The sequence below is a fragment of the Lolium perenne genome, chromosome 3 (genome assembly GCF_019359855.2).
Source record: "Lolium perenne isolate Kyuss_39 chromosome 3, Kyuss_2.0, whole genome shotgun sequence".
Classification (NCBI taxonomy): Eukaryota; Viridiplantae; Streptophyta; class Magnoliopsida; order Poales; family Poaceae; genus Lolium; species Lolium perenne.
This window is the reverse complement of record NC_067246.2, coordinates 223675786-223694669: the sequence shown is the minus strand read 5'-3', so window position 1 is coordinate 223694669 and position 18884 is coordinate 223675786. Positions and strand designations below refer to the sequence as shown.

At 46.9% G+C, this 18884-nt stretch overlaps 1 protein-coding gene and 1 pseudogene across 1 annotated transcript; both read right to left on the bottom strand.

Moving 5' to 3' along the window:
- Nucleotides 1-817: 817 nt before the first annotated feature.
- LOC127339837 (uncharacterized) lies at nucleotides 818-5855 on the bottom strand. Its single transcript, XM_051365644.2, has 2 exons — nucleotides 4307-5855; nucleotides 818-1390 (listed from the first exon to the last, which is right to left on the bottom strand). Exons 1-2 carry the CDS (start codon nucleotides 5753-5755, stop codon nucleotides 818-820), a joined length of 2022 nt encoding a protein of 673 aa, XP_051221604.1. The 5' UTR covers nucleotides 5756-5855.
- A 9715-nt stretch (nucleotides 5856-15570) lies between these two features.
- LOC127339836 (mitogen-activated protein kinase kinase kinase 17-like) lies at nucleotides 15571-16410 on the bottom strand (annotated as a pseudogene).
- Nucleotides 16411-18884: the final 2474 nt, after the last annotated feature.

Genomic DNA, 18884 nt, shown 5'->3' with positions numbered 1-18884 from the left:
TGCCCCCGGCCTCCAATGACAGCTTCAGGTTGCTCTCATGGCTCGTACAGCTACCGCCTAACTCTCAACTGTCAGGCTGGCAATGCGTGATGCGAATGCTTCCTGTGACGCTCACATCTGCACATGATTTCGGATCGGAGAAGCTAATTCCACGTTTCATATCCGTATCCGCGCCATTCCTTCCATCTCTATCGCTGCACATTGCTGTTCAATTGCCCACAAGTGTAGACAGTTCGGCGATATTTCAATCATTAATCAAGTTTTTTTTTTCTTTTCTTCTAGCAGCTTCTTGTTTAATATAAATATACCGCATAACCTTATTTTATCAGTTGGGATCTTTTATTAAATTGGCTAGTGCAATAATCTAACATAGTATGGAGTCAAGAGGTCTCATCCTGCTCCCCGTAGTATTAAAAAAAATCTATAGCATATATTTCATGATTTTAAAAACGAATTAGGTTAGAGCATCTCCACCGGTGCCACCTAAATAGTCGCCGGCAGAGGCGCCGACACCTCCGTTTAGGGGACGTCGACACTGCATCCTTTATTTAGTGAAGCAGTTCCCACACCGGCGCCCCCGATAAAAGTTTTTTTTTACACAAACTACATATTTATACTTAAGAGTTTCATTTTAATGTCATTCGGGATCGAGAAATGAATAATATTTTCGGGCAAATCCAAGTAAAACATTATTCACTCCTCGACCCCGGATGACATTTGAAACCTGCTATCTCTAGCCTACTACCTACTGGCCACCTGGCTCTGTGGAGGTGCACGATCGACCGGAGCTCTCTCCCATGCTCTCTCCGCTGCTCCTTCATCGCCGATCCTCCACTGCTCTCTCCGCCACGAACGTCACGTAGGCGGCTCTATACGCGGCCACCGCTTCCTGACGCAGCTGCTGCTCCAGCTCCTCCCGTCGCCGACAGTAATCCAACTCCTGCCTCTGTAGCCGGAGCTGTATCTCCGCCAAACGACGCGCCTCGTAGACTTCATCCTGACGCTTCGTCTCATTCCGCTGTAACCGCCGCAGCACAAGCTCCTCCCACCCCTTCTGCCGTCGCGCCTCCAACCGGCGCTGGCTCAGCGCCTCCCGCCACCGCCGCGCCTCCTGGAACTCCAGCCGCTTCACCTCCTCGAGTACCAGCCGATTCTCCTCCTCCCGCTGCCGCTGCTCCGCCTCCTGGCGCAGCCGCTCCGCCTCCCGCCACGCCTCCCCACGCTCCCTCCGCTCCCGCCGCTCCGCCTCCTGGCGCTGCCGCTCGCCCGCGTCGTAGGCATCTACGATCGCCGCTAGCGCCGCCTCCTCCCACGCCTCGTACTCTGTGAGCTGCGGTTCCGCCTCCACCACTTCTACGGCCGCCTCTAGCACCGCCTCGTCCCACGAATCCTACAATGTGCTTTTTTCTAGGGTTTTTGCAGAAATGGCGGGGGAGGAGGGATAATATAGACCGCCGGCGAGACGGGAAACATCCCGCGCGGTGTCCTGGCGGGAGACTTCCCCGCGCGAAACCGTGGCGCGAGAGTTTCTAGCCAGGCGTCGTGGCGGTAAAATATCCTGCGCAGCGGCCTGGCGTCACTGAGCCCAAAATTTTCATCCTCGCGAGGCGCCGATGCGCCCGATTCGCGCCCTTGGCCAGTGGGCCGGCACGGGATTGCCGGCGCTTCTATTGCCAATGCCCCGGTGCGAGCCGAGTTTCATTCCCGGCCCCCAAATCGCCGTGGAGATGCTCCTACCAAGGGCAAATCTCGGGATTCTTGAGCAGCCACCTCCACCCGTCCAAAGTCAGCACACCATCCATCCAAAAGGGGCCAAGGCAAAAGGCCTCGAGTTGACATCTCGCTCATCATTGATTAAAGTCCACTCAAAATACATGCAAAGTACTCCGCTGTATGATAAGTAGCACTACTGAAAAAGTTCCATGCATCACCTCTGCTTCAAAATGACGCCACGATGATGAACCGTATAACAAAACTCTATATACCTACTAGTATAATAATGAAGAAAATGATCGTCACACCTGGAAACGTGATTAGCGCCGTTCCAGAATTCCGTACGCGTGGCTTGCTGGACAGAAAATATGTGCCTACTTTACTAAAACGAGATGGATTGCCAGCTACTACCTCTGTGCCGATTTAATTGACGCATGGATGTAAAGGAAACGAAATAGCTGTGGTACTAATCAAAGTTAATTAGATACAAATGGAGGGAATATGTGTGAACAAAAAATCGGCAAAACTCTAGCGGATCCCGTGTAATTCAAACCTGGATAACTCAAATCCGGTGAGTGTATCGAAATTGATACGGAGTACTTGAAATGTTTTTAGAAAATCGCTTGATAAAACGAGAAGAGAAAAAGAGTTCATAATTCATCATAGTTGGTCCCAATTCATTTATTTACAAGCAATCCATAGATAGATCAGCCTAACCCTACGGTCGTAAGGAACATGATGTTCTCCAACGAGCTCATAACCGGGGTTGCGCCATGCCCTCAGGTTGCTCCATGATAGAGCGTCGCGGGCATCGGTGGTGGCACGCGGTAGCTCTCCGCCTCCGCATGCTCGACCTGGTTGGGAACGCCATGGCTCGCTTTTTCATGGCGTATCCTCGATGCTTTCTGACCTGTCCCATGCTGCGAAGATGATCATCCATCGCGAGAGGGCACACGGACTCACGCTTTGTCAGATCAATGGCGGCGTAGGCATTTCACCTTTTCCTCGGTGGGAGGATTACGTGGGGTGGGTGGGGGGAGGACAAGGGAGGGGGCGACCGGAGCCAAACTCCATCGTGTTGCATTTTGCAGATTAGAGATTTAGAGGAGCGGTGCATAAATCACGGTGGAGCGATGCACGATTGGAACCCTAAATCGGCAGCACTACACGATATATAGCAGGTAGCCGGGGTTCTACCTTTACCCTAGATAAATGTTTCCGGGCCGGGCCATTATCCAATATCTATTTTGGCAGCTTAAAACGTAAAAACGGGAAACAGCTGGATCTTCTGATTTCGGCTCGTTTCGTTTTCTAGGATCTGCTAGAGTTGCTCTTCTTATGGTTGGGGCTATAAATCTCGATGTCACTGGGCATGTCGCTTTGAGTAATTTGTTCTCAAGTTTCAACAGATAGATCACATGATCGGTCAGATTAGTACAAATTTATACTAAATTTAAGCCAATTAAAAAGGACCGAAGGAAGTAATACGGAGTACTATAATGAAAAAAATGATCATCACACGTGGGAACGTGATTAGCGCCGTTCAAGAATTCCGTACGCGTGGCTTGCTGCACAGAAAATATGTGCCTACCTTACCAAAACGAGATGGATTGCCAGCTACTACTACCTCTGTACGGATTTGGTCTGACGCATAGATGTAAAGGAAACGAACTAGCTGTCGTTCTAATCAAAGTTAATTAAATAAAAATGGAGGGAGTATGTGTGAACAAAAAAACCGGCAACCCCAGCGGATCCCATGTAATTCAAATCCGGATAACTCTAATCGGGTGAGTGTATCGAAATTGATACTCCCTCCGGTTCATATTAATTGACTCTAATATGGATGTATCTAGAACTAAAATGTGTCTAGATACATCCATATTGAAGTCAATTAATATGAATCGGAGGGAGTATTTGAAATGTTTTTGAAAAAATCACTCGATAAAACGTGAAGAGAAAATGACTTCATATAATTTATCATAGTTGGCAATTCATTAATTTACAAGCAATTCATATATAGATTAGCCTAACCCTAACCCGGTCGTAGGGAACAACATGTTCTCCAACGAGCTCCTAGCTGGGGTGCGCCATGCCCTCGGGTTGCTCCGTGACAGGGCGTCACGGTGGCACGCGGTAGCTCTCCGCCTCCGCATGTTCGCCCTGGTCGGGAGCGACATGGCTCGATTTTCTATGGCGTATCCTCGATGCTTTCAAACCCGTCCCATGCCGGGGAGATGATCATCCCTCGCGAGATGGTACCACGGACCCGCTTTTGGTCCGATTAGTGGTGGCGCAGGCATTTCGCCTATTCCTCGGTGGGAGGACTACGTGGGGCGGGTGGGGGCGACCGGACATCGCATTGCCGATTGCTCACTTCAGGTTAGAGATTTGGAGGAGCGTCGTGCATAAATCACGGTGGAGCGATGCGGGATTGGAACCCTAAATCGGAAGCACTACGCGATATATAGCGGGTAGCCGGGGTTCTACCTTTACACTAGATAAATATTTCTGGGCCGGGCCGGGCCGTTATCCAATATCTATTCGGTTTGGAAAGCTGCTGGATTCCGGTATCGGCTCGTTTTATAGGATGTACTGTACTATAGTTGCTCTTCTTATGGTTGGGGGCTATAAATTTCGACGTCACTGGGCGTATTGGCTTAAGTAATTTGGTCTCAAGTCTCAGCAGACAGATCGCATGATCGGTCCAAACGAACACAAAGAATCGGCAGAGAGGCAAATTTTGAGCAAAAAATAATTTCATTACTCTGCATATGTTACATTCACGTTGAAATGACACTGTTTCATCCCCGTCGGAGTCAAACGGGTCTAGAATTTGATTCCTACAACTGCCTAAATGCACAGGAGGCAGGTAACCGTCCCGCCAAATGTCGGCGCCGTCGATAACTGCTACTGCGTGGCGCGGGGTGCCGTTACTGCCATCGGCAGCAGCGACGGCGAACGGTTCAAACTCTGCTTCCGGTGGTTGGTCGCAGACCAGGTCACCAGCATCGGCGGGCGGCGAGTCATGGGCTCTGGTGGAGATATTGTCGTCGCCGTGCACGTGGATCCAGCCTTGGTGGTCCGAGTCCCAGTCCGGCAGGGCCGAGGCGGCGCACGCCAATGCCCCGATCCTCTCGGCCGGCGTTGTGGTCGTCTCGTCCGCCTCGTCGTCGGTGTCGTCCGAGTCCCATAGCGCGTCGTGCAGCGTGCTCTTGGGAGTGGTCCGTTCTTGCTTCGCCGGCTCCGCCCTGTAGTAGTCGCGGGGGACGGTGGAAGAGAGGAACGGGTGGTCAAGGAGGTCCGCGGCCGTGCACCGGTGGCGGGGGTCTCTCGCGAAGCAGGCGGCGAGGAAGTCCTTGGCCTCGGGGGAAAGCCACCCGGGCACCTCCGGCACGGCGTCCGTGAACCCGATCCGGTGGACGGCGGCGAGGAGGTCGGTGAGGTCGCTCCAGGGCGCGCGGCCGGTGGCCATCTCGACGACGGTGCAGCCGAGCGCCCACACGTCGGCGGCGGGGCCCTGCTCCTGGCCGCGGGCCACCTCGGGGGCCATGAACGCGGGCGTGCCGCCGATCGGGAGCGGCGAGCCGACGGCCCTGGCGCAGCCGAAGTCGGTGAGCCTGGCGCGGCCGTCGGCGCCGATGACCACGTTCCGGGCCTTGACGTCGCCGTGCACGAGGGACCTGGCGTGGAGGTACGCGAGCCCGCGCGCGACGTCGCCCGCGTACGCCCGGATGGCGCGCTCCGGGAGGCGGGTCCTGGCGGCCTCGTCGGCGAGCGAGCCGCCGGGGGCGAACTCGAGGAGGAGCTGGTGGCCGCCGTGCTCGGCGGCGCGGGAGCCCAGGCAGGGGATGATGTGCGGCGAGCAGAGGCCGGTGAGCACGCTGCCCTCGCGCGCCAGCTGCGCCGCGCCGCACGCCGCGGCGGACTTGACGGCCAGGAGCTTGCCGGAGGACTCGTCGGACGCGAGCCAGACCACGGCGCCCGACGCGCCCCGGCCCAGCGTGCGGAGGCGCCTGAGCTGTTTCGCCACGGTGACGTCCATTGTCGATGGGTGTTTGCGTTGTCCCGGTTGGTTGGTTGGACTGTGAGCTGAACTTGTAGCGAGGAGGATGTGGGGATGGACGGATATGGCGCGCGAGATCCACGGTTTATATGGGTGGCGCGCGACGAGGAAGAGAGAGAGCAATAGAGCATGTGCGCGCGGAACACGTGCGGAAATCCAGCGTGCAGCGAGTCGAATGAAGTGGGCGATTTCCTGTGCGCGCGCGGCTGCTCTGCCTCGTGCGACCTTCTGCTTTGTTCTGCTTTGTTGGCCCGCCCTGGCTGCGAAGGAAGGTGTAGCGAACGAACGTGTGTGTGTGTGTGTGTCTGATGAATCTGGTCGCGTTTTTTTCTGGCCTTTCTTCTCCGTCGTTTTTCTGCTGCCTTTCGGCCTGACATATCGGGATCACGGCAGCCTTCCATGGGTGGGTAGATGCATCATGCTTTATAGACATTGTTCAGAGGCCTAAGAACACCAATCATACTTAGACTTTCATTAATATTTAAAAATTTAGCGAAACTATTATAGATATCTTAAAAAATATATGTAACTGTTGTAATTGATCTCAGGTAACAAACTGAGAGAACTATAAGGGGAAGTGGTTCACCACGTTCCGCTCACCTTGGAGCCTTGATCGGAGGCTCAAAACAACTTTCTGGTTTTGGTCCCTGACCCCTAGCCCTGCACATATAAAAGAAGGAGGAAAGCCCCTTTTGGGGGACAACACACGTACGGGTCAAAGACCCCAATACTCCTAACTAACCCGATCCCAAAAACGAGGGCTAAAGGGATCAGAAGACCATCTACCACCGTCGGCCACCAGGAGGGTTGTACCGGCGCTACTGCACCTCCGCATCATCGACTTGGTGATGTCACCATGCACTGAGGATGCTGGAAGAGGCTAATGAGATCAGGAGGATCTCCAGACAGCCTATCTCGGCTCCAACTTCACCTGCAACGAGTAGGCATAATGTTCATCTCCATTACAGTAAGTGCATCTTCTAATCTCCATGTATAAACGTTGTTTAGGTGCTCTAAGTATGATCAGCTTATGTTGATGTCCTCACTCTAATGATGAATTAATCCTAACAATGGTATCAGAGCGGATCTGATCATCTTAAGAGTCCTAATTTCATTCGGAGATCAAGTTTAGTCTTTTCTTTAATTACCTTACCCATGAATATGTTTAAGATATTAAACAGCCTATGATAATGCTTTCTTGCTCACGGCTACATTACAGTAAATTAATTGTTCATGTTTTAGTACGGTTATGGGAATCATAAGTAGGTGAGATGCACGAAATCATGTTTTCAGTCGGCAGCAAAGGAAAATTTCCCATTTTCGTCAACCCTAGTTCTTCTCAAAATGTGAAGCCCAATTTTTGGAAGCACCGAAGATGATGTTTTCGGGAACGTACCTTATGATGGCCGCATCGGACCCTCCTACCCTCCGGAGGACGAACGGCAACCGCCGTGCCAGGGCATCGGTGCCGCGCCGCCGGCACTGCCCTGAGACGCGCGTCTCAAGTTGTTGATCGCCGCCCTTGTGGGGCGACGAGAATCGTGGCCTCCGTGCCAGGAGCCTCGGTTATGCACAGCGTCGTGCCGGCCTCGGTGCTGACCGGGCCGCCTTCGCCTCCTGTCGCCGGGGCACCGGTGCTTTTTTCTGTGGTCTCCACCCCTCAAGAACGCGACACCGGCTGCCACGCTCGATGGAGGAGCGCGCGGAACTAGTCCAGCGCACGCTTCTCCGACGAGCGGAGCGGCCACGTCGGCATGGAAGGTGGGGATGGCCGCGCCGCCGACATGGATGGGTTGGTCGTCGGCCGCCGTTGCTCTATTTCGGGTGCGGGAAAATAGGGAGGGGAAAAGAATGGGATTAGGGTGAGGTTTTGACTGGGCGCCGTTTTTGTTTGGCCGCGGCGCGATGACAGCCGTCGGATTCATCCGACGGTCTTGCGTGGTGCGGATAGTTTGTCGGGCCAGTCGACTATAACGGGCCGTTTTTCTGCTGCTGGGCTAGAAGCACTAATGAGCTGCAGTGTGTTCTTTTGGGCCGAATTGCTTTTGTTTTGGTTTTCTGTCTATTTCCAGTACTGTATGTGTCTTTTTAATTAATAATGTTCTAGTACTGGTTATACTCAGAATTGAAAAGTGTCTCACATTTTGTTTATGGAACATTTTATTTTATGAACAGAATGAATGTTTTTGATGGCTTAATATTGAAGTTTATTAGGAGAATAATCTGCTCATATTTTGATGACATTTTTACCGTTTTGTTTTTAAGAAAATAATGTTTATGAGCATAATGTAAATGTTTTGTTTGCCTTTTCACAGCATATAAGCTAATTGTTATAGATTTTATGTTCATCTCATGATTATGGCACTTGTAATGATGAGATCATCACTAATGGGCCGAGGCCAACTTAAGAAGTATTATGATGATGACCATGTGGTTCGGTTTTCCGCACCGCACTACACGGCAAAAGAATATTGAGTCAGTATGACAAGTATTATGTTGGTGCATGCACTGACTAAAGGTTCAATCACTATTATAATGATTATGAAGTTTTGGTTATTTCTCTAAACGAAGATGTGTTTGCTTAGAGAATTTTGACGTGATATTCAATATAATGTTAACATATGGTCATTTATTTGACTATTATTGCTTACCAAATTTATTTATTTGGTGAAGCTTGATGTAATTTGATATTCGGCTTTATTTGGTGAATAATGCCATTCTCACTATGGATGTCATTTTTTGTGATGTTAATGTATAAAATGAATGGTATTTTTGTATCATGTCGTTGAAAGTTCATGATTATTTTGACATCTTATTGAGATTATAGTGTCAAAATTTTATGAAAAATGATCGGTAAATTTTTATGAATCATCATCTTGATCTTTTTTTATGTTGGCTATTAAATTAGCAAAAGTTTTTACCGGTTATTATGTTATCTTTTGAGTTTCTCTAGTCAAAATGGAACCAACGCGAAGTTTTGATTAGAGATTATATTTATGAGCATATGATATATGGTATATGATAATATTCTGAACAATTCGTTGATTATTGTCGTGTCCCATTTTGAATAAATAAGGTTCTTTTCCATTTTCAGCCCAACGGTGATACGGATTAGAACAACAAATAAACTTGTTGTGATTCTAATCATTGCAAGTTTTACTCATGTCTGATGTTTTATAATGATGCTTGTAAATATTTTGTCATTTTTTTCATCCCAATGAACAAGCGGTTTTGCTATGAGGACAATGACGAATAAAGCATTGTAAGACAACATAAAAAATGTGATCATTAATGTAAGTCTCACAATGTCGTGGGAAATTTTATGTCCTCATTGAATGAATCTTTTGTAATACTAATGTGTGCTCTATAGCACAATTAAGATGTAAGAGAATTGAATAATGAGACCACATCGAAATTGTGGTCAGGTTTGCCACATTTCGTGGGGGGAATGGATTGTCTCATTTAATATGGGATATCGCATTCACTTTTCTTACACTAAAATGATGATTTTATTATCTTAGTAAGATGGAACCAATGAGAAGTCTTATTCGGGGGGCTAATGAAAATCACAATGATGTGCTAACTCTCTTAATTATGTCAATGTACTTACTCCCTTATGAATATTATGAAACACACATGAATGATAAAGTGGCAAGTTTGCCAATCTAATGTCCACTATGGTATAGCATGTTGTTTCTGATTATATTTCTGACCAACGTCGTTTATGATCATGAAGCACATGCTTCGCTAAAGTGGCGAGTTTATTGGTACCATGTGGGTCGTGATTGTAATTCTGACCAACGTCGTTTACAATCATGTGCCATATTTCATCAAGTTATTTTTCACCTTCACCCAACGGTGTTGTGGTTTAGAACTGAAATGAAGCATTATCAAGTTTTTGGAGCCATGTTCTCCCAAATAAAGTGATCACGGGGACCTTGAGCTTATGAGCATGAATCTTAAGGAGATTTTCATGAGATCTTTGTTCATATGCATCAGTTATGTTGAGAGTTATGTAGTCCCTAATGCAACACTTAGTGTTGAGCCTCAACAAATTTCTTGTGATAAATAATGTGTGTGAACATTAATCTTGGTGGCTTTTGTCATGTATAATGAAGATTATGAGGTTTACTTATGTAAGGAGCTCAATAGAGTTTTCTGAATGAGTTAAATAGTGGTAGGCCTAAATGGTCTCTACAAAACCAAATGTGACTCTAAGAAAGAATTGTACAATAGTACCTCAAGACGAGGGGGAGTAAGTTTCACCATTTTATGTAGATTGAATCTTATTGGCTATCCAAGAGATTTCAATCTTATAATTATGATATGAAGAATCTTGGTTACGCAACATACTTAGATTGCGTTGAGTTTCGCCAAGATATAAATATACGTCCAAAAGGAGTATAAGTTCTATATTGTGATGACATACGGAAATAGAGTACGAAAATAAAATATTATGTACTAGTACTCTATCTCGCCTGCTACTAAAGTTAAGGGCAATAAAGATGGGCGTTTCAATGTCCAAGGAACCATTTTAAACTGATCAGATAACGCAGGTTCCTTATGCTTCAGTTGTCAGAAGCAAGTTGTGTATTCAATAATGAACACGCCCTACTTATGATCGGGATAATTGGCAAATATACAATAGGTCTAGAAATGGACCATTTAAAAAAGGCCATCAAAATGTCTTGCGATACACGCAAGGCAATAGAATTTGCATGCTCATTAATAAGATGTCTGCTAACCTCCTTTTTGTGGGTTAATTAGACATTATTTTGCGAGGTGTGTGGATATTAAAGTTTCCACGTCATGTCACATCCTCACCCTCGCGTGTGGAGCTATATCGTGGAAAAGCTTCCAAATGACACTCATGGCATTAGTAATGATGCAATTTAGCATGTTAAGAGGCTATCGGGCAGGTTGTATGTCAAAATGTTTTCCCGGAATTAAAGTGGTAGACAATTTTTTAACCACTTACTGCATTATGACACACAGTCTTCTATGTGAGTAACAACAAGTCAAATGGTGCTGCCAAGACCATTGACAATATGTTTTATGTTGTGAAAGATAGAATCTAGAATCAAGATATTGATGAAGTATATAAATATATTGTGTATGTTTCATGGATCCGTTTATCAAAGGCTTGACACCCATATTGATGATTATGTTGCTGGCATGGGTTGCTCGAGAGCCTATTGATTCTAGAAATAAGGACCATCCAATAAACCAACTCCCATAAAGTATTATGTTTTTCACTTCGAGATAGGATGGTGTACTATAAGTATTGAGGTTCAGTGGCATGTCATGATCATTGTAACACCTTACTTTGGTATGTTATTCCTATTAAGAGTGGGCTTATGATGTTTGCTATCCTTACGATCAAGGGGGAGAATGTTGTAATTGATCTCAGGTAACAAACTGAGAGAACTATAAGGGGAAGTGGTTCACCACGTTCCGCTCACCTTGGAGCCTTGATCGGAGGCTCAAAACAACTTTCTGGTTTTGGTCCCTGACCCCTAGCCCTGCACATATAAAAGAAGGAGGAAAGCCCCTTTTGGGGGACAACACACGTACGGGTCAAAGACCCCAATACTCCTAAGTAACCCGATCCCAAAAACGAGGGCTAAAGGGATCAGAAGACCATCTACCACCGTCGGCCACCAGGAGGGTTGTACCGGCGCTACTGCACCTCCGCATCATCGACTTGGTGATGTCACCATGCACTGAGGATGCTGGAAGAGGCTAATGGGATCAAGAGGATCTCCAGACAGCCTATCTCGGCTCCAACTTCACCTGCAACGAGTAGGCATAATGTTCATCTCCATTACAGTAAGTGCATCTTCTAATCTCCATGTATAAACGTTGTTTAGGTGCTCTAAGTATGATCAGCTTATGTTGATGTCCTCACTCTAATAATGAATTAATCCTAACAGTAACATCTTTCTTTTCTATATTTATAAAATTATTACACCGTTGGGATTCCCTTACGGTAAGGGTGTCAAAAAATATCATTATGAGATTTTCTTGGTGTGTGTTTGTGTCTGTGTGTGTGGGGGGGGGGGGGGCATGCCCCCCTCCCTAGGCGACCTATGCCACTATGAATAAGGGGTCGTTGGTGTCATCTGCCCCCTAGGGCCACTAAAGTGTATGGACAGTTCCTATAGGGATCCTCCTTGCGATTGCCTTGAACCTTGGCTGCAGCTTGAGGCGGACCTGCCCGTCCGCCGCAATGCCGCCTATCAAAATGTACTCTTAATAATTTTGTATGTATTTTTTTATTTTTGTAACTTTTCGATATCCACTTTTATACCTAATCAATATCTAATTATACCCAATACTAACATAATCTATACATAAACAATGATACTAAACTTTACCTAAATAATAATGATAATTTATATTGATCTATACTATTAAACTGAAACCCATCCATTCGGTTTTTTAGCAAACGACTTCCCCTTTTATTCGACGGTTAATCTAACTGGGACACGTATCCTCGGACTTTTTAGTGTGCGACAGTTTTCCAAGGTAAGTCACCAATATAATTGTCATGAAACTCGTCCCTCACTATGAGACATCGCCCTCCATGTAAACCTACTTGTCTTGATCCTCAATGTCAAGGGGAAAATAGTGTTCCACATAGATATAATCTTCTTGTTAATCGACATGTTCACTATTCTAACTTCTAAGAGCATCTCCAGTCGCGTCCCCCAAATGAGGTTTGGGGGACCGCGGACAAGAAATGGGGGAAAAAATGTCCAGTCGCGTCCCCCAAAGCTAATTAGCGCCTCATTTTGTGTCCGGCGTCCCCGGTAGAGACTCTATGCATAGAGTCTCTACCGGGAACGCCGGACACAAAAACAGCGTCCACATGCATGCATGCAGCCCCTAGTTCCCACATGCTAGTCTCTTTCCCCACACTTTCTCTCACATACTTTTCCCACATTGGATGGTCCCCTCTATTAAAATGCATGCATCCGAACGCTGTTTGAGGGACACGGCTGGATAGGGCCTCTTTTTTGTACAGATTTTTGGTCTCTTTTTGTCCGGCGCGGTCCCAAACGTGCCCTAAATCATTTTTGTCGGACCCTTTTTAAGAGACGCGACTGGAGATGCTCTAAGGGTTTGGTAGAAATCCCCAAGTCTAGGGTTTGACCAAAAGTGAACAATGCCATAAACTAACACAAATATAACCAACCAAATCATGACCGGTGAGATAGATTACCTCAAAATATACAAGGGTTCCGATTCCACGAACAAGTCCCTCCAATTTTGAGATTTTGAGGGGAGAGAGAATCACCTCAGGCCGGGAGGAAGAGGAATGGGAAGTTAGGGACATGGGTGGGTGGCCCACCCATGACTACTTAACCCTTTTCTGACGAATTGCCAAAGGGCCTGGCGGTAATTAAGGTTGCAATCTGAACCACCACATATGTCGGCGGTTGGATTTCAAAAGAAACGCTATAGGTGTCAGCGGTTACCCTACCATGTTAGGGCAATCAAGCCACCATGGCATAAAATCAAACGCTGAATTGTTTAGCAATTCCAAAATAAAAAGATCAGATTTTTCTAATTTTTTTTAAAATGTGTTTCATTTTGGGTTGAACTTTTGTCTGGAGTGATTTTATCGTTTTAGTCTTGTATTACTAAGTTTACCGCACTTTTCCAATGTGTGTTGCTTTAGTTTTTTTTTGCCTAAAGGAGGATACCCAAGATAAATATGTGGGTGAACTGAAATTTAGGCCTCTCCACGTCTTCCGAGTCTGGCTTTTAATGAATATATAAGACTACTCATAGTGGGAGTAACTTCACTAGTAACTAAGTGTCCAACTTTGCAAATTTGCTTATGTGGCAGTGAGTTAATGAGGAGAGAAGAGGATGGAGTAACTTAGCTAGTTACTGTAACATCACACTTTCCAAGATACAATGAGTCTATAAGCTAATTAATGAAGACATATATGATACTATTTTAATGTTACTAACCACTATGAAGGTAGTAACATAGAGTAGTAACATGTGCAAGGCGAGCGATAAGGTCCTTGTTGTGTTCTGTTCTATCGTACACTATGCATTTTCTTTATGTGCCTCGTGGTAATGTCTCAGTCTTATCTTGTACATTTCTCACATTAAGCTCCTTACAACGCGGAGATGTTTCGGAAGAAGTTCTGCCGTAAGGGCAAAGTCATGGCCAATCATCCTCATCCATCGCCGTTTCCTAGAGGCACGTTTCGTTCGGCTGGTGCCAGAATAGATGTGCACCTCGCCAAGAGTATTCGGCTATTTCTAGTCTAGGGGATTTATGGCGGACTGATCTTTCGACATCCATGTGACCGAGTTTGTCTAAAGCTGGTGGAGGATTAGTTAGCAATCTCTCGTTTCTGGCGTGACCTTGTTTAGGTAAAGCACATGCGTACTTGTCTAACCCTGTGACGTATACTTGGCCAATTTCTGATATGTTTGAGCTGGGATCTTTTGCAGTATTTTGAATTAATAGCGTGGCATGGCCATGTTATATGGATCAGGGTGATTAAAGCGTGCAATTTTCTTCAAGTATAGTTTTTTTTCGAAATGGAAAAAAATCACCCTAGTCTCTGCATGCAAAGGATGCACACGGCTTAGTTTGTTTTTTTTTTTACGGGGAAAAGAGTCATATATTAACTGGAAATAGGATTACAATCACAAGCAATGGCCTGTTCGATTTCTTGGGGGAAATCCACATACCATACTGATGTTCGATGATTAATCCTACCTAGTTTTGCAAGCTCATGACTAACCATATTGGCATCACGGCTAATTTTAGTTACACATATGTCTCTTTCCTGTTACAGCTCACGAATTGCAGATATTAGATAAAGTGTAGTTTGTGTTGGTTAGGCTTTTCATCAAGTATTTCAGTTTCTTACACTTAAAATGACATAATTTTTTGAGGGATCAGACATAGTCACGGTAACATGAATAGAAGTGGGTGAATTGGGACAAACATTAGCCAGAAGTTTAACGATATAAGACAGCCTGTGGCCCATTTCATTACTCATACGCATTTGCGGCTGCCAATCATTGCAACCACTTTCAGGTTGATTTAATATTATTATCTGCAACAGACTTCTTTTTTTGCATTTGCAACCAACTCAAGCAGTATCTTGACCTTTCGTTCGAGCCCTAAATGGAAGAGGACCCATAGTTAGCATTTTCTCAGTTTGCATCCATTGCACTGGAGATTCATTGAGCATTCTGTTTCCGCAGTTAGCGTTATCTCTATACATCAATACATGAGCGTATGAACTTTTCGTACGCTCCTTTGACTCGCGCGGTTTGGCATTTGACGGCTTCTTCCTCTGAAGGACAGCTGTTGAAAACATACCTTAGCATGAACCCGCTGACTCTCGATAAGATGAAGATGATAGCCCCTCTAATTTATATTAATTATCACTAATATAAATATATCTAGAATTAAAATATATTAAAATACATCCATATTAGCGGCAATAAATATGGGTCAAAGAGTAATTTTTGTCTCGCGGTATTGCAAATCCGATCTTCACTGTTTGTGTTCCGTACTACTACCTCCATCCAAAGCTTAAGGCTTATATTATTTTTAAAAAGTTAAAAATGTATCTAGTTTGACTAAGCTTTTACCAAAAGTTATTAGCATGCAAAACACAAAATTATTATCATTAAATAGATAATAAAATATATTTTCGTATGATATCTACAAAATAGGTCCTGTGCAGCTTCTACATTACGCACAAGGCAGCTGCCGCCATCCACGTCGACAGAATGAACATCATCCTCGGCTAAGTCTCTGCGCCTGCATTCACCGTGGCCGTCGTTGTTTCTGACGCTTCAGAGTGTTGGCTATGCACGTCGATCCAACCATCATCGGAATCCTCCGGCAACGCCGAGGAAGGGCAAGCCAGTGATCTGATCCTTTCGGTCGCGCTTATTAGAATGTCCTCCTCTGTTTCATCTTCTTCGTCCGACTCCCAGAAATCCGGATTAAGCGTGCTCTTGGGGGAGACGACCCAATCCTGCTTCGCCGGCGTCTCTACGTCGACGTCGAGCGACGTGGACGCGAGGAACGGGTGCTCCAGCAGCTGCGTGGACCGGTGGCTGGGGTTTCTTGTGAAGCACTTGCCCAAGAAATCGTTGGCCTCCGGCGACAGCCACCCGGGCAGTTCGGGCACGGCGTCCGTGTACCCGACCCGGTGGACCGCCGCGAAGACATTGTCGACGTCGCCCAGGGGGTGCGGCCGGTGGCCACCTCGATGACGGTGCAGCCGCTAGGCCCTGGTCCTCCCAGCGCGCCACCTCCGGCGCCATGAACGCCGGCGAGGCGCCGATCGGTCGTTTGCAGCCCGTCGTCCTCGAGCACCCGAAGTCCGCGAGCTTGGCCCGCCCGTCGGCGCCGACCATGACGTTGCTCTCGCCTTGACGTCCCCGTGCACCAACGAGTGCCCGTGGAGGTAGGCCAGCACCCTCGCCGAGGTACAGTACGATGTGCGGGGAGCAGAGCCCAGCCAGGAGGAGCCCCTCTCGGCGCCGGCAGACTTGACCACCAGGAGCTGGCCCGAGGCGTATTTGTATGGCCGACCAGGCCAGTCGATGCGTGGGAAACGTGCGGGAGAGAGCTGCATTCGGTTTCCCAGGGGCGAGGGTACACCTGGGCAAAGTTCGGGCCGGGCCGGGCTTAAAAAGCCCGCGAGTAAAAGTCAGGCCCGAGCCCGGCCCGACCTGACCGTCAGGCCTGTAATTTAAGCCCGAGCCCGCGCGAACGAGCAAAAAACCCTGCCCGGCCCGAGAAGCCTGGCCCGACCAGGATAAAATGCACGAAAATAAAGGCCCGAGCCCAGCACGGCCCGATGTTCGGGCTCAGATTTCAGGTCCAAGCCTGGCCCAAAGTGCAGGCCCGACCTGGCCCGGGATATTCTGGCCGGGCCGTCCGGGCCGGGCTGCCCATGCCCAGATGTAGGCGAGGGTACGGCGTAACGAGGTTGTAGCTAGCCGCCGCGCATGGTCAAATTCTAGTGCCCGGCGTGCGGTAGATGGGATTTCTCTTTTTTGTGGGGCCGGAAGGTCGAGCGATCATGCATGACGGATCGAGGATTGGTGCATGGTGGTGACCGACAGACCGAGCAGGTGGTGCATCTGAATCGCTCTGGCTGCGCATCTCTACTTGATGCGCGCATATTCTTTGCATGTGTTAATTGGATCTCCCTCTCCGAAATCTAATGATGGATTGTTTGTGTCACTCTACAGAGAATCTCACCTTCCCTATCAAATTAACTCCCCGCCGCTTGTGGATAAAAGCATCTCTAACATATCCCAAGAAAAGCCTAAAATTCTAAAAAAATAAAAAGCGCTTTCAGTCAAAAACGCGCACCGATTAGATCGATCCTGGCTGGTACTGAAAAAAAAAATTCAGCTACCACAAAATAAACCCCCTCAAATCTCAGATACCCAGTTTTGGAACCAATATTTTACTAATAAACTTGAGCCTCTCCAAAGCCTGTCAGGAGGAAACTTTAGGCTTAACCACCGCCTGATCAACATTGACTTCGGCTAGAATTCTGATGAACCGACCAAATTCTTACGAGGTTCACCCAATTCCTCGGAGGAGACGAGCACCGCCGCAACCTAGTTCCCTACCTCCAGAAAGCTCCTCTGAGGGGCAGATCCAAGTAGAGACGTCCCCACTCAATTTTTAAATTTCAAGAGTATTTGTCTGAATTTTTAAACAAAATTACTTAAGTTTGTTAAATTTGTGCAAGATATGCCTCCACCTAATTGATTTTCCGCCACTCCGATACTTTTTTGGGTTCACCCCTGCTCCTCTGTCCCTGACGAGGACCGTTTCCACTAGAGCTCCACCAGCAGTTGCCACCAGTACTGCACGCCGCTCTCCTCGAAATCTCGTTCAGCTCCACCTACACATGTTGTGCAGACGCACGTCGGGTCCCGTGAGACGTGGCGGGGATGGCACAGGAAACAAGCTAGCGACAAGGCGCGCCAGGAGCTCGGGCGAGGCGCAACTAGGGTGGTGGTCCAAGTAGGGAGAGAGGGTAGGGGTGAGTGAGTGAGTCGGAGCTAAGCCACCCGAACAATCTAATTTTCTTGAGAAATGCTCTAGTGATTCATGCTTATACCTAGCAACTCTAAGAAATTTCGCCCACTCCAACACGATTAACCCTCGTCCAAGTCAATGACAGGGTCCGTCCCTGGGCAAGGCACGGTTGGGGCGGCTACATAGACGCCTAGGGGCGTCCCGAAGAATTCAGCGGGCATAGTGTTCGAGTCTCTAGAGTAGAGAGAGGAGCAAGAAAAAAATGGAGAGGCAATTGATAGAAATACAACCTCTGTCCGTAAATAGATGTTTTAGATTTAATAAAAATTAGATGTATGTAGATTGTAGACACTGCTTAGTGAATAGATACGTCCAAATTCACATAAATCTAAGGCATATATTTATGGGTGGAGAGGGTAGAAAAGAAGAAAAACCATTTTGCGGTAACGATTTAGGGCAGGAATGGTGTTTTGGCACCCGGGAGCATATGCTCCCGGTTTTAAATTTTATTTTAAATACACTTTTAAAATGTTGAAAAGTTTGGACATAAAATTTAATAGGTACATCTTGAAGTTCTACACGTTCACAAAGTGATTGCACGGAAACTTGATATTTTTACTGTCGTGTGTAAAAAAGACAAATTTTGGTGCAAAAAAAAGCAGTGTACATGACGTTTTTTTGTCTTTTTCACACAAGTCATCAAAATTGTTAGTTTTTTTTTTGCAAAACTTGACGTACGTACGTAGAATGTCGATACGTAAGCGCGGAAATTTTTATTCGAATTTTTTTGACATTTCAAAATGTTTTTCCGATGGCAGGAGCATATATATGCTCCCATGTGCCAAATTGAGTTTCTGACGATAACACCGCTTTTGTACTGCAAGTAATTTTCCAGTGTAACTGAAACCGCTTTTGCGGTACGAGTTTTTTGCAGGGTTGCTAAAGATGCATGCACAGTTGCACACAATGACATAATCGGTCAAGACTCAAGTGGACAACCATAGGTACTTTGTTGGGAGTGACATAAGCATCAGGCGGCCGGAGAAG